Raw genomic sequence first — 15241 nt, forward strand, 5'->3', positions numbered from 1 at the left:
AGAGTTGTTTCCATTCATCTGTTGTTCACGTGTTGTGAGCCAGTGTTGATTTAGTCGAGTAAATATACGTCTATGGCATAAAATGTGTTAAATATGGCCTATTTTGGCCAAAGTATATCATTTTCTTTGTGATTATTAGTACTGGTCATTGCCAGTCATTTATTTCTGTACATTGACGTTATTTGACATATCTGCCCTGTGCAATATGTATTTAAAAAGCCTAAAAAGGCAAACTGCGACCCGATTCTTGATAAGCGGTTGAAGATGGATGGATGGATGTTCTGAACACAATCCACAATTAAATCGTTAATCACAATTATTTGTATGACAATGAATGAATCATCAACTGACCGTGACAGGCCTATGTACATTGCAGTACGAGGACAAATGAGTCATGTAATAACAAGCAACACTTGTTAAATGCTGTGTTATGTTATATCTGTGGATAGCAGATCACAAGCTTAAGAGTTTGACACCACCAAGCTGCCATGAATATTCACTTTGTTCACTGTGTGAGCAGTTCTGGAGTGATTCCACTTCAAAGGTCTACATTAATATGGATTAGACGTAATTAATATTGATACACCAGAAAGTTGTATGATGTGAAACATTCCACCCTCTCATCCCCCGCCCCCCCCCCCTCTCTCTCAACCCCGCCCTCGCTCCTCAGAGTATCAGCTGACAAGTGCAGACCTAACAGCGCTCCAGACCTTTACACCATCAGGGCTGCTGCCTGGCAACATGGCTGCCTGGCAGCAGCAACCGGCACTAAACCAGCAGCAGCAACAACAGCAACAGCCCCAGCAGCTGAGCTTGGCGTCCCTCAGTAACTTGGTGTAAGTTCCCTTTCTTTGGTCAACCAACTTGCCCACTTGAACCCCAGCGTTTGTGTAGACGAAGCAGTCAGTTTTGTAACCCAAGTCCGCTTGACTAAGACTTACGTGGTTGAATCCTTGTTGAACTTTGGTTGTACAACCTTGGCATTGAATTATATACCTGCCCATGATATGATTCCTAATATTATAATATCATCATGTGCTCTGTTTTTAGAAAAGAATGAAAACTATTTAGAAAATGAGTCCTGGTATGTAAATTCTCCCACCTATTATACCTACAGGCAACATTTCAAAACATCACTAGTGTTACACCGATAGTGGTAACTTATTGATCTTTTTAATATATATTTTTTGCCATCAATGCTATTATAACATAAAGACAGACACTTTCCCCAAATGACATACATTACATGCTTTTTTGGCAGAATCTGAATTGTTTATGTCCTAAAAGTGTTATTTTGAGATCTGTTTCATCATGCAATGAGAGTGAATGGAATCACTACTTCCAGTTTCTTGCTCATGGAGCATAGAATCAACAGATTGACAATATTTGGATGTCATACCCACATTTCTACCAAAGTTCAACATCACTTCAACGAGTTCTCAACAGGCCTGAAAATGAAGGCCCGGCCCGACTAATTAGCATACATTTTCGGGCCGGCTGGGTAGGGTTGGATAGGGTCGTGTTTGGGCAGAATTTGCTACTTCAACCAAACATCATTGGATTGATTCACCAATTTTCTGTCAGCTGCATTGATTGAGGTCTAACAAGGCTTACTCTAGTCTAGACCTTCTGTCTGTCTTTGACCAATAGTGACTAACTATTAGATATGCATTATGCAAACAATGTCCTCTCAAATCAAGCTTGCGTGTGGTATCTTTCTATGCTAGATGCAAAACATGCACATAACCTACTTGAGGCATTTCTCACGTACAAAGCCGCAATATCATCCTCACTGCGGTTGATTCATCTATCTGGTGACCTAGATAACTCCCTGGTTTCTCACAGCTCCAAGTCCCTCTGGAATTCCAGATCTCTGATGTAGTTTAGGCTAGGCTGCTAGTCTTTCGCTGTATGCTACTACTACTAGCTAGTGATGCTCACTGGACAGGTACTGTAATTGTATTCTACCATGTTAGTATTGGGGCTACATTAGTAGAATACTAACAGGCGTAAGCTACCTGATTTGTCCACTATTAAAGCTACAGTATTTTACCCTATATTGTCCCCCAACCTAAAAAGTCTTTACTTAAATTAATACTAATTCATTACTAAATTGTGTAGATGTACCGGCAATAGTCTAAATGTACAGTATTTCGATTCTAGTGTGATATGTTATGTGTACCCTTACCCTGGGTGCAAAACTAACTGCTCCTTTGTTGTTTCCTCCCTTTTCTCCACAGCATGTGGGGTGCAGAGAAACAGAATGGGGAGATGGCTAACTGCATCTCCAGTTTTGCAGCTAACCTCAGGTGAATGACTTATTGAGCATTTAGTGCTAAATGTATGGCATGCTTGTGTCTGTCAGGTTATGTGGACCATGCTGTAGCTGCTAGGCTCAGTTATGTGCCCATGGCATTAAAAAGAAAAATCGTATATGGTACGTATAGTCACATATTTTAACAAATCTTTATATCACAATCAATTCGTATTTACAATGTTGGTCTCATGCAAGGCTGTCTACTTTACATTCCAATCTACTGTACATATACGGTAGGCCTTTATACAAAGTAGACGGGTCCGCATGTGGTTATAAAAGTCTTATAATGTCACAGCAGGTGATGTTCTTTGTCATTTTCATGAACAAAGAGCATGGCAGAAGCAGCTCCCTGTTAGGCGCCAGGATGTGATCATAATTATAAAAGAAATCCCATATAAAAGTGTTCACATATTCACACACTAAAACAGTATACAGATATTACAGATTATGTTCTTGTTGCTTTGATACGACCTTGTATGACCTTTAATATAAATGCATGGCATAGGTTTTCATAATTCATTGACATTTACCTGTACATCATTCAAAGTTATGCGCACTTAGGCATGGACAACAAAATAATCTGTTTTGAATGTGAGGTGAGTCATTTTAAGCATATTTTGCAGATGCATCACTGCAGTTGGAACTCACCACCTGCTTTCTAGCAGGTGTTGAACTAGAAGAGCAGATCATCATTACAGCGTACTTCTACCACTGCTAAACCCTATATAATTTGTTGAGCAGTGTCCTGCAGGGGTCTGTCCCTGAGTCCCTCCTTGTTTCCCTCTACTGATCTACAAGCTATTATGACATGCCCAGAGTGATAAGACCCAAATTGTCCAAACGGGCCTTAACCCATTCTGATCGGGCACCCATTTTGGTGTCAGCATCATGTTATGCTTTAGCTATTGAAAAATAGCAGATCTACAAGCTCATATCGCGCCACCGAGTGGCGCGATACGAGCTTGTAGGTCTGCTATTTTTGAAAAATCGAAGAGCGACTGACATTTTTAGAATCTGATCTCAGGTCAGAATGGGTTCATCAGGACCAGTGTGTGTCCGGCGGAAACCTCGTATGAATCTGATCTCAGGTCAGAATGGGTTAACACCTAATGGGAAGCCATGCTTTGCCACATTGTGCCAGTATGGGTAACACCACGCAAATGTGGTGGAAGAATAACCCAGAGCAGATACCAGTGGTTTGTTTTACATTTCATCACACAGCGGCCTCGCAGCAAGCAAACACTTCCAATCAGAGAGTGATTGACGGCTTGGCTGCAAGCCTCACATTCGCTGTCAGCCACGGTTTACCTCACCACAGGAGTCGAGAGGAAATTATTTCTGTCGGTCCCCTCGTTCTCCCCCGTCCCCTCTCCACTCCTTCCCTCACTTCTTCCGTCTGCCGAGGGGCCAATCACTACCCTTTGCCATGTCAAGGCCCGCTCTAGCACTTGCCGCACATCTGTTGACCTCCCAATCTAAATGTTAATGTCAGACGGAGGCCTCCCTGCCTTCGCATTTTGGACTTGTTTGCTTGCTTACAGAATCGCTTTCCGGTTGGCTGTTGCTCATGGCGGGTTGAGCATGATGTGATACAGAAGCCGTGAGTGTGTTTCATTACTGAGGTGGAGCTTCTGGGCCTCCAGTGCAGAAACTGTTTAGATACAGATATGGAACATCTTTCGGGAAGCTGTCTGTCTGCTACTGTCTCAGTGTCCTTGTTGTCTTCTTTTACATTTGATTAGAACCAGCCTTATTGTCACATCACAGGTTTACAGAAGTAAAAAGGTGTATCTGTTATTCCGACTTCACTCCCTCCCTCTAACACACTCTCTCTCGTTTTCTCCCTCTCTCGGAACTCTCTGTTGTCGTTGAGGAAAACCATTTACAGACATTGCAAGCATGGTTAAATTGCTTACAGGGCACACTATTTGTCTGCTGGGCACAATGCACATTATCCTATCAGTGCTGGTCCAGGCCAATATATTAACTCCTGGAAGGATTGGTGAGTTTGTCCAAACTATACAGAGTAGGAAATCACAGTGTAAATCACATTGAAAACTTTTCTTTTGCTATGCAGTATATAACTTTACTCCCTGGAAGGACTATAATGACATTTCAGTACAGTATGCAGCACCTGCACAGTACAACACTACAAGATTTCGGTTACTTTTAGTTTTTGCATAGTGGCCAGACTGCAAACACATTTAACTACAGTGTGTGATTGATCTAGTTTTTCCATCTTCTGGACAGCACATCACTGTCTACCCACCCACTCTTTTCCATCCAGTGATAGGTTTTTAAACATGCTTGTTTCTTTCTCTAATCCCTCTACAGCATGGCCTCTCAATCCAACTTGCTCTTTGGCAGGGAGGATGGCCTCTGCTGGTATTGTACTCCCTTTACTTTAGCCACACATCTGCAACACGCTTTCCCAAAAAACACTGTTCGACTCTCACATTTCTCTCAACCTCACTCCCTTTGAAGATTTTTGCTCAAAAACAAGAGTCACACCTATTCCATAGGTGGATTGCAGTACATAACAGATAATGTTATATCAAATATTGGACTTCACTTAAATCCTTTGGTAGCAAAAATCACACTTTTGTTGACAGAATCCTCTGTGATTTAGGTAGGTTTTAGGTTGTTTATTTTCCCCAACACAGATACATTATATGGTGTTTTTCAACTACTATTCGTTGACATTTATTTTACCGCAAAACACCTATGAATTGCCAACCAGTGTAGTTGAAGTCCTCAGAAATCACAGTGTTTTGGGGAAATGCGGCTGTACTCATCTGCACCGTACTGTAACCAAGTATTCTGCTTCTGGCTGTACTGGCTGTGTTAGCGCTCGGGGCTAGCCCGCGCTCTCGCCTTCATCACTGTCACCGGCCCGCTGACTCTGCCATTTTTACTCACCATAGCAACAGCACCCCTGTGGCACCATAATCCATCTACCTGTACCGGTCCATAATGCAAAGCTCAGGGTTTGATAAAGTGGCACACCAAGAGAGTGAGTTTCAGCGTCAAGGGGACTGTGTGTGTGTGTGTGTGTGTGTGTGTGTGTGTGCGCGCGCGCGCGTGCGTGCGTGCGTGCGTGCGTGCGTGCGTGCGTGCGTGCGTGCGTGCGTGCGTGCGTGCGTGATTGTGTATGAGGTTAGCTGGAATGGGAGCCAGTGAGTGAATATGCATGCTAGGCACTCAAATTGCCTAGAGGTTTCCTATCTTAAATCCAGTCGTCTCCTTTCCCCCGCTCAATCTAGCGGTAATTGAGGGAATATTAGAGATGTTATGGATGGCTCATGATGTCCCATATTAGGACATACCCAAAGGGGAAAATGCAGTAATTGGGAGTTTCAAATCGAATAGACCACACTCAGCGTGTCAAGCTGGGGGGGGGGGGGGGAGCACTTGCTGTAAAATCTTGTCGACGGCGCCAAGCAGCCAGTCGGAGTGCATAGTCAAAGGCTAGAGTCAACCACAGTGATAAGCTCAACTCTGCTCAACTCACATCTGAACACACATGGGGGTTGGGATCTTTCTGTGCAGTGCTTGTACAAAAAGTCATGCACTGTAACATGATCAGTATGTAAAAAGGGGTCTCCAACTCTTTAGTTAACAGAAAATACATTTTCAGGTCAAGATACCAATGTTAGGAGAGAGAACCCCATCAAAGAAAATGTATCATCTTTAATTGTATAGTGTTTGTCATCTCCCAATTTCACTTATATCCTGTATCCTGTATCCTTGATTGGATGAGAGAGGGAGAGAGTGTTTTTGTACTTATTGTCACTAGTCTTGGGCTCAACATTTTCAAGAAGACGCAAAACCAGAAATACAGCCATTAATTGTTGTAAGTGCTGCCATCTACAGGTAGAAACGTTCACCCTGTTGCACCCTCTTGCACAGTTTATAAACCAGCATATGACATCAGTATATCTACAGTGTATAGTACTTTTGACGACATTGAAGTCCCTGGCACAGCCTATGTCAGAGTCAACCCCCTGATAACCCCTGATCACTCCACCCAGTATGTGCACTAGGGGGCGACATTCCTCCTTAAGGCGCAGCGTGTCTTCATGTGGCCCCTCACACGGTCCTGCTTGTCCTTGTGTGTCTGTGTTTTTAATCCATGTCCATCACCATCAGCCCTGCTGTGCTGGTTTATGGCATAGTCTCACCTCCTGTTCTGGAATATGGCCCAGTCTCGGTGGCTTGGTTCTGTGTTACATGACCTAGTGTATAATGTGTGTAGAATATTCATCATGTACAGTTGACTCAATATGCTTATCCGCCTATTGAGTCAATTGTACAGTACATTCATCTGCCAGTGGCTATTACAGTATGTCTTTTGCAATACTACCTATCATCGCTGCTTATGGTGTACCGTACTCATGTTGTTTTCTAAACTTCTGAAGAGATGATGTGATGTTTATGGATCTTTAACAGAGCTTATGTTCAAATGTCTCTTCGTAACATTTTCGTTTCCTTTCTCTGTCCATCCTTGCAGGCCGATGGGTCACATACCTCAGTCAACACAAACGCTGACAGTCAACACAAACCCCAACATCAACATCAAGTCAGAACCCGTCTCACCCAACCGCGACCGCAGCACCCCCAGCTCCATTGGCACCGGTGGCGGCGGCTGCCAAGGCCTGGGCTCTGCCACTTACCCTGGCAGCCTCCGTCTGGACCCTGGAAACCAGGGGCGCTCACCCGTTGACAGCCTCAGCAGCAATGGCAGCTCATACGATGGGAGCGACCGGGACGACGGGGCCCTGGGACGAGGTGGGCCCCCTGACTTCCACCACCAGGCAACGTCCGGGGGGCAGCAACCGACCATGGTCCTCCTGCGGCCCTCTTCGGCCGATCCCCAGGACCAAGATGGGGCCAATGTCAAGAGAATGAGACTGGACGCCTGGGTCACATAAAGAGATGGCTAGAGACTGATGGACGGACGGATGGACGGATGAATGGTTGGATGGTGGATGGAGATGTGTATTTGTGGCTTGTTGTACATGTCCCTCATCCCTTACCCCCTTTCTCCTTCCTTCTACATACAGAAATGCCTGCCATCTACCTAGTTATCTACCACACAGAAAATGCTGACCTCACACTCTCTCATGTACCAAACACGCTCATACACACACACACACACACACACACACACACACACACACACACACACACACACACACACACTGAAGCATGCTCACACATATTCTGTCTCTCACGTGTGTACTGTGTATGCGTGGCCACCAATGACAATGTATGACAATACGTATACACATTTGTACTCGTGTACTCTTTCACTCCCACAGACAGTCACAAAACCCTAAAAGGGTTGAGCCACCAAACCAGGGATTACATGTTTTATTATATGAGATGATGATTGATAAATTGGACTTGAGAATGGGCTGGTTGTAAGTCTGTTAGCTTGACAGGTTGTGTCCTTGACTGGGTGCTCTGTTCACCCTCCATACAAAATGCATAAACATGTTGCTGTCGGGAAGAAACCCTGCCACCTCTATGTTTCAAATATTAGTTTTTTCGTAAATTAGTGCCCTACTTCATCATACAAAAGTGTGTCAAACTAAGGTAGTGAATACAGCAGATCTACAAGCTCACAACATGTCACCATGCAACACATTTTATGATTGTAGATCAGTTTCACTATATATATTTTTTTTCTTTTTAATAATGAAAACGAAACGGAAACGGACATATACGGTACAAGGTTTCCACCCGATAGCAATGATTTATAAAGTACACACTCATTCGATGCCCTGTTGATCATCCGCTGACGATCCCTAAAGTGGCTACACTGCTCTGTTGTAACAACCAAAATGAGATCACATTTTTGTATACAATGGCAGGACTGTAATTGTATGGTAGACCTAGATGTTACTTTTACTGTTACTTTCTAAGATACTGGGCCATTTAGCTCTTTTTTATGTGTTCACTGGTGTTCTGTTCGCCTGTCTGACTGTTGATCATCATTAGAGATTGGATTTATTTTTAGATTTTGAATTTTAAGGACGGTGAAAGACACTAATCTATCCAAGGCGACATCCTGATTCTGATTCATTTCTGTAGACTGGCAGACTACCCTGTTAACTCGTAGGGGCCCCTGTCTTTTGTTTGATTCAATGTAAAACGAGGAACATAATTTGTTACTGAGGTTTATTTTTATTTTTAACACAGACACTCTTATTAGCCCACATCATGACAACTACAGATGCTGAGCAGGCGAGCGAGAGAGAGAGAGAGAGAGAGAGAGAGAGAGAGAGAGAGAGAGAGAGAGAGAGAGAGAGAGAGAGAGAGAGAGAGAGAGAGTGTGTGTGTTCATGAACACAAAAGCTCCTTTTTTCCAACTTGAATTTGACAAATACTCGTTCTAATACATTCATCCTTGAACACACCTGCAACATGCATGATGGCATTTTTATTTTTGCTGAAGTATTCTATACAGTTTGAATAGCTCTTGTTATAGCTTTGTTGTTCAAAGAAAAGACACAGGTACCGTGTATATAAGCAATCTGTTCTCCTTTGTGGCTTTTGTATGACATGGTGAAGGGTGTTTTGAAGGTAAATAAATGTAGAACTTATACAAATATATATATTTAGCAGCCTGAGACAGTAGCAAATGAGCGCAGAGCTCTGCATCCAAAGCAGGGGATTTCAACAGATAACAGGGACTGTACATAAGATAATTTTATATTCGGCAGGATATCCCTAAAAAAGAAAAAAACAAGCTGAAGTGCTGATACTCAGTGGATGTCTTTATGCATATTCATAAGGTGTAATATGCTGACAAGCCAAGAGAGGGTGCTTTAGAGGCAGAAAGGGAAGAACTATAGTAGGCTACAATAGCTGTGGTGACTGTTTGAATAAGCAATGGTTAGTAGTACTAATTGAGCGCACTTTAACATCCCATCCACCCTCTTTCCTGTTGCAAAAAAAGAAGCAAAACAAAAACACAGATCGACTCCTTAGCTTAGACCCACTGGCAGACACAGAAAACACACACCACACTCAGTGAGCCAAGGACTCCTCGGTCCCTTCTTTCGTTCAAGTTGTCCAGGGGCAGCGAGCAATTTACAGTGTACTCTTTAGACACTAACTCCCCTGTTGCAAAAAAAGAAGCAAAACAAAAACACAGATCGACTCCTTAGCTTAGACCCACTGGCAGACACAGAAAACACACACCACACTCAGTGAGCCAAGGACTCCTCGGTCCCTTCTTTCGTTCAAGTTGTCCAGGGGCAGCGAGCAATTTACAGTGTACTCTTTAGACACTAACTCCTGATTTATACTTAATTGTGGGCCAGTGTCTTGCACCAATAGCTGATCTACGACTGCTTGTATGTTAGTTATTTTCAGTGCGAGACATGATGCGCAACCTCGTATAACTCAGGCTTAAGCCATGTATGTATAGTTAAAAGATCTCTTGTTTACTTGTCACAGGTCAGCTGTAGTTTTTTTATCATGAAAAGGTTAAACTAAAATGGTTATAGTGCATTTGTGCATTTTGTGAACTATGAAGGATGTCATTTTTGTATTCTATAAATGTGCGATTAATGTGAATTTGAGGAATAGTGGATAGAGTGACAAAAAAGGTCAAAAGTGCAAATTCATTTAGCTTTCTGAAAGTGCTCAGTCACAGTGTTGATAATCCATTTTGCTCATTAAAAGCTTTGGAAGCAGAATTTGGATATTGGATATTCAAAGAGGGAGGTACTCATATTCCAACTTAGACTGGTTGACTTTCCAATTATCACATATAACAGCAATATCTGTCATGGAAAGTTCATTTCTCCTTACTTTGACCCACTACAAGCCTAACCTTTATGGCAGCCGCACACACTTTCAGACATCACATACTGTACACATTCTTTTTCTGTGAACTCCGTCCAGCATAGCAGGTTTAAGTGACTTGGCATTGGCTCTAAGTTGTTGCTTTTTGTTTGTTTGTTTTATCTGTGCAGTCATAGGGACTGAGCAGCCAGTCAAAGTTTATATGAACGGTTTGCCTGAGAGAGTGAAAGAGTAAACCTATATCGCTGAGTGTATTCAAACATATTTAGACTGTAAGACTGTTGTGCCCTGAGCTTTGAACAAAAATGTTGATCCTTCTCCGAAGGCTTTTGTTAGGTAGCCATAATCTTGAATAGAGCCACAAGCCATGCTGTTATAAAACAAAATAAAATGGCGTTTATTGAGAATGAACTTATGGGGGATGTAGTTTTATTTGGCACTCAGGGGTGTTATAGCTGTAAGGTCAAGCGAGGTGTTGTACAAAGCCCTGAGAGGGGTCGCTGTAATCAAAAAACGGAAAGACAATCCTCCTGAGAAAGTGTTGAGAATCTACACCCCCATGATAACCCCACCGCCCTTCATATTTCCTCATGTATAATGATGTTTAAAAAAAAATCTCAATCACTTTCCAGTGTTAATTTGTGCTGGTGACAGTTCTATCGTATGTTTTCATTATAATTGTTCTATGATAATTGATATTACTATTATGATTACTATCATCACTATCACAACCATTGCTTATGGTAACTGTATGGATGATATAGAGATGACAATTTTGAACTTTTATTCAGCTTTTATTTTTGTTGTGTGTAGGTTAGGGATCTTGTTTTATTTGGAATTTTATTTTATTATTATTATTATTATTATTATTATTATTATATAAATATATTTTGTTTTAATTTGTTTTTGTTTTTGTTTTCTTGTTTTTCTTTTGTTTTTCTTCAAAAAGGGTGTTACTAATATTGCACGATTTTATGACATGAAACAAACAAACAAAAAAAACAACAAAAAAACCAAACAAAACAATCCCAAACCATGATATTAGTACAAGTGAGGTTACAGACACACGAGCGCTAATGCCTGATTTGCACTTGGTCCCGTGCCGTACGTGTCGTGCACCGGAAATAGCAGATCTACAAGCTCATACGTGTCAGCTCTGACACATTGGGAGCTTGTAGATCGTCTATTTTCTATGCGCAACACCAGCACCTAACTGAGTCTAAATCACCCGTAAGCGGGTTGAGTACGGTGACCAGTTCAATGCTGCAATTTTTAGTCCTATGTACAAACTCCTACTAGTCTACACACGTGGTTACATGGGGTGGGGTGGGGGGTGGGGGGAGGGGGGGTGACACATGTAATTTATTTCTGACACGATGATGTATGTCGATGCATGGGCGTTAAAACAAGCAAAGAATGATTCTTGTTATAGGGAATAAAATATTGAAATGTAATGTCAACACAAATATACATCACAGAAATAAATATTTAAAAAATGAAGAAAAAAAAGTTTTAAATAAATTATAGCTAATATATTGTGTTTGACTAGTCAGCTTTTTGTTGTAAAGAATTTTTTGTTTTGGTTTTGTTTTGTTTTTGGAGAATGATATACAATTTGTGTATATTTTCATAAATAAAGTATGCACTGATATGTTATTATAAATTCTATACTGCTTTTACAAAAGAAGTGTTTGTTATTGTACCAAAGTATCCATTTGTCCCTTCTTACCCTCCCCTTTTGCGTATGTTTTACCCGTATTTTATATATTAAATAGACAAGTTGACCTACAACAAGGGTTGGTTTCGTAAGTGTGTTTTTTTGGGGGGGTGGGTGTGTGTGTGTGTGTGTGTGTGTGTGTGTGTGTGTGTGTGTGTGTGTGTGTGTGTGTGTGTGTGTGTGTGTGTGTGTGTGTGTGTGTGTGTGTGTGTGTGTGTGTGAGGGGGATTGGATTAGAATGGGATGTGTAGTGTCGTGGTTTTACCTCTAGATGTCACTCTAATGTTGGAAAACTAATTTCCAATATTTTCATGTTCTGAAAATAGTTTGTACCAGTAGTTCTCAAAGTGTGGTTCATGGTTCCTTGAGGGTTAGAGTGTCCGCCCTGAAGCTGGGAGGTCGGGGTTCGATCCCCGGCCGGGTCATACCAAAGACTCTAAAAATGGGACCCAATGCCTCCCTGCTTGGCACTCAGCATCAATGGGTTGAATTGGGGGGTCAAATCAACTATAGCATGCCGTTTCTCATCATTTTTGAGGATTTGAAAAAAATGAAAAAAACGATGGGTTATATATAGCCCATCGTTTTTTTAATTTTTGGAAGAAAAGAATATCCTCGTTTTTCATCATTTTTGACCATGGGCTATAGCCCATATCGTACGGCATACTATAGCACGCCGTTTTTCATCATTTTTGAGGATTTAAAAAAAATGAAAAAATAAAAAAACGATGGGTTATAGCCCATCGTTTTCTGAATTTTTGAATTTTTTTTTATCCTCGTTTTTCATCATTTTGGACCATATGGGCTCGTACGGCATACTATAGCACGCCGTTTTTCATCATTTTTGAGGATTTGAAAAAAATGAAAAAAGCAATGGGTTATAGCCCATCGTTTTTGAATTTTTGATTTATTTTTTAATCCTAGTTTTTCATCATTTTGGACCATGGGCTATAGCCCATATCGTACGGCATACTATAGCAGGCCGTTTTTCATCATTTTTGAGGATTTGAAAAAAAAAAAAAAAAAAAAAAAAAACGATGGGTTTGAATTTTTGAAGAAAAAAAAAATCCTAATTTTTCATCATTTTGTATGTAGGACTAGTAGCATGCCAAAGTTTGTGCTATTGCCATATAGAATGCATTGGGCGTTTAAGTTAAATAACTATAAAACATTTCAAAGTAAAAAGTTCCAGCATGTGTCTCCACAGTAAGCTGAATAATAAAAAGTGTGAATGGAGTTTCTAGGTGAAAGTGATTTTTGACGTGCCAATGTCTGCCATTGAGCACGGCATCAGGGCAGAGCTCAAGCTGCTAAAGAGGCAGTACAAGACAGCAGGGGAAGTTGAGAGAGCTGGCCTAGCGGACCTGAGAGCAATCCTAAGGAAACAACTCTTGACCCTGCGTAGGGCAGAGTTCCACAGGAGGAGGCGGAAAGAGAGAGCCAGGAAAAGATCAGCTTTCCTGGCCAATCCCTTCAAGTTGACCAAGCAGCTTCTTGGTCAAAAGAAGACTGGCCGCCTCACCTGCTCCAAGGAGGACATTAACAACCACCTCAAGGCCACGTACAGTGACCCTATCAGAGAACAAACGCTGGGTCCATGTGATGCACTGACAATACCACCAGAGCCTACATCAGACTTCAACATGAAGGTGCCCTGCCTAAGTGAAGTGGAGGAAGTGGTGAGGAGAGCAAGAGCGAGTTCAGCAACTTGGTTAAATATAAGTTCCCGATTGCACCTCACATGCCACTGTGGCACAGGTGATAAACCGGGGCTTTATAAACAGAACATTCAGGGTTCAAGTCTCCTGAAGAACATTTTCCCTGTCCATCTAAATTCTAAACGGCTGGTTAAATATAAGTTCCCGATTGTACCTTACATGCCAGTGTGGCTCAAAAGATAAATCTGAGGTTCGTAATCCAAAGGTTACTGGTTCAAAACTCAAACAAAACTAATACTCAACCAAAGCTGCAGTAATTTGAATTTTTCAAGGCTAGAATAGAAAATAAAAACTCAAAAGCACCAGGAGACATCTGCTGAATGCCCCAAGGTGCCTTGTGGGGCGGCAGTGGCTCAGGGGTAGAGTGCCTGGATGGTAACCGTAAGGTTGCCAGTTCAAACCCGGGCTCCCCCAGAGTTACTGTCGAAGTGTCCTTGAGCAAGACACTGAACCCCTAATTGCTCCCGATGTGCTAGTTGGTGCCTTGCATGGTTTCCGCTGCCATCGGTGTATGAATGGGTGAATGTAATGCACAATCTCTGTAAAGCGCCTTGGCGCTTTACAGAGATTGTGCATTAAAGGCACCATATAAATGCACCATTTACCATTTATGTTAAATTGGACATTTTCATGGTAAAAGGTTAGCTGGACAGGGTTCTTTCAGACATAAGCCCCAACCGTTACATCTCAGGAAACAGGGGGAGAGAGTCCTCCAGCACCTTGATGTCATGACATGGGACTTGAACCTGCCAACTGTCTGTAGCAAAGGCAACGGGTCAAGCGCTCCACACCATTGAGCCAAGGCACCTTTGGGCAATCAGCAGATGTCTCCTGGTGCTTTTGAGTTTTAATTTTTTATTCAAGCCTTGAAAAGTTCAAATTACTGCAGCATTGAGCTGTAGGAGGAACAGGACTTGAACATGGAATGTCTGTACTGAAAGCCTGATGATTAGACCACTGCACCATCAGTCAGACACTCTCAGGCAAAGTCTCCTGGTAATTTTGAAGTGATCTTTTGTGCGTTAGCCTTCAGTAAAGTTTAAATAACACAGAATCATATTAATCAGATGTTTCTTAGCGCTGTTGTTGAGGTCTTCTTTTGTATGATAGTGTAACAGCCGGGAATCGAACCCTGGTCTCCCACGTGGAAAGCCAACATCTTAACCACTACGACAATTAGAGTTTTGAGGTAGGCAGGCTGAGGCTGTGAGCCACTGCTAGAATAGCAGTAAATGAAGCTCAATAACTAGCATTAAACTTTAGGAAGAGTGGGATTTGAACATGAACTCTCTGTGCTGAATAGCCCCTACTACAACATCACTCAGTAACATCTGCCTCTTTGTACTGTTGAAGCGATCTTTTGTATGTTAGCCTTCAGATAGTAAAGTTGAAAGAATCAAGAGTTGAACATAGACTCACGTTCATCAGAGTGTAACACCCAGGAATCGAACACAGGTCCCCTGCACTGAAGGCCAACATCTTAACCACTAAGCCAAAGCAACTGCCTATGGCTCAGGGGAGATATGAGACTTTTGAGGTTATCAGGCTGAGGCTGTGAGCCTTCAGTTAATACACCTCTAAATGTTCAAATCCCTGTTCTCCTATAGCTTAATGCTGGAGTGTTTCAACTTTACTAACTGAGGGCTAACACACACAATTACCAGGAGATGT

At 42.0% G+C, this 15241-nt stretch overlaps 1 protein-coding gene across 15 annotated transcripts in view; it reads left to right on the forward strand.

Annotated features, from left to right (window-relative positions):
- mef2d (myocyte enhancer factor 2d) overlaps positions 1 to 8718 on the forward strand; it is a 76962-nt gene extending 68244 nt beyond the window's left edge. For 11 of the 15 annotated variants that reach the window (XM_083761776.1, XM_083761769.1, XM_083761779.1 and 8 more), the window contains 4 exons: positions 671 to 836; positions 2241 to 2309; positions 4652 to 4702; positions 6828 to 8718. In XM_083761776.1, the coding sequence (XP_083617902.1) occupies positions 671 to 836; positions 2241 to 2309; positions 4652 to 4702; positions 6828 to 7248 (707 nt within the window). In that variant the 3' untranslated portion in view covers positions 7249 to 8718. The remainder of the gene's footprint in view (positions 1 to 670; positions 837 to 2240; positions 2310 to 4651; positions 4703 to 6827) is intronic. The other 4 variants (XM_083761781.1, XM_083761774.1, XM_083761775.1 and 1 more) reach the window with 1 other exon arrangement.
- Positions 8719 to 15241: the final 6523 nt, after the last annotated feature.

Source organism: Protomyctophum parallelum (genome assembly GCF_964188405.1).
Source record: "Protomyctophum parallelum genome assembly, chromosome: 3".
Lineage (NCBI taxonomy): Eukaryota > Metazoa > Chordata > Actinopteri > Myctophiformes > Myctophidae > Protomyctophum > Protomyctophum parallelum.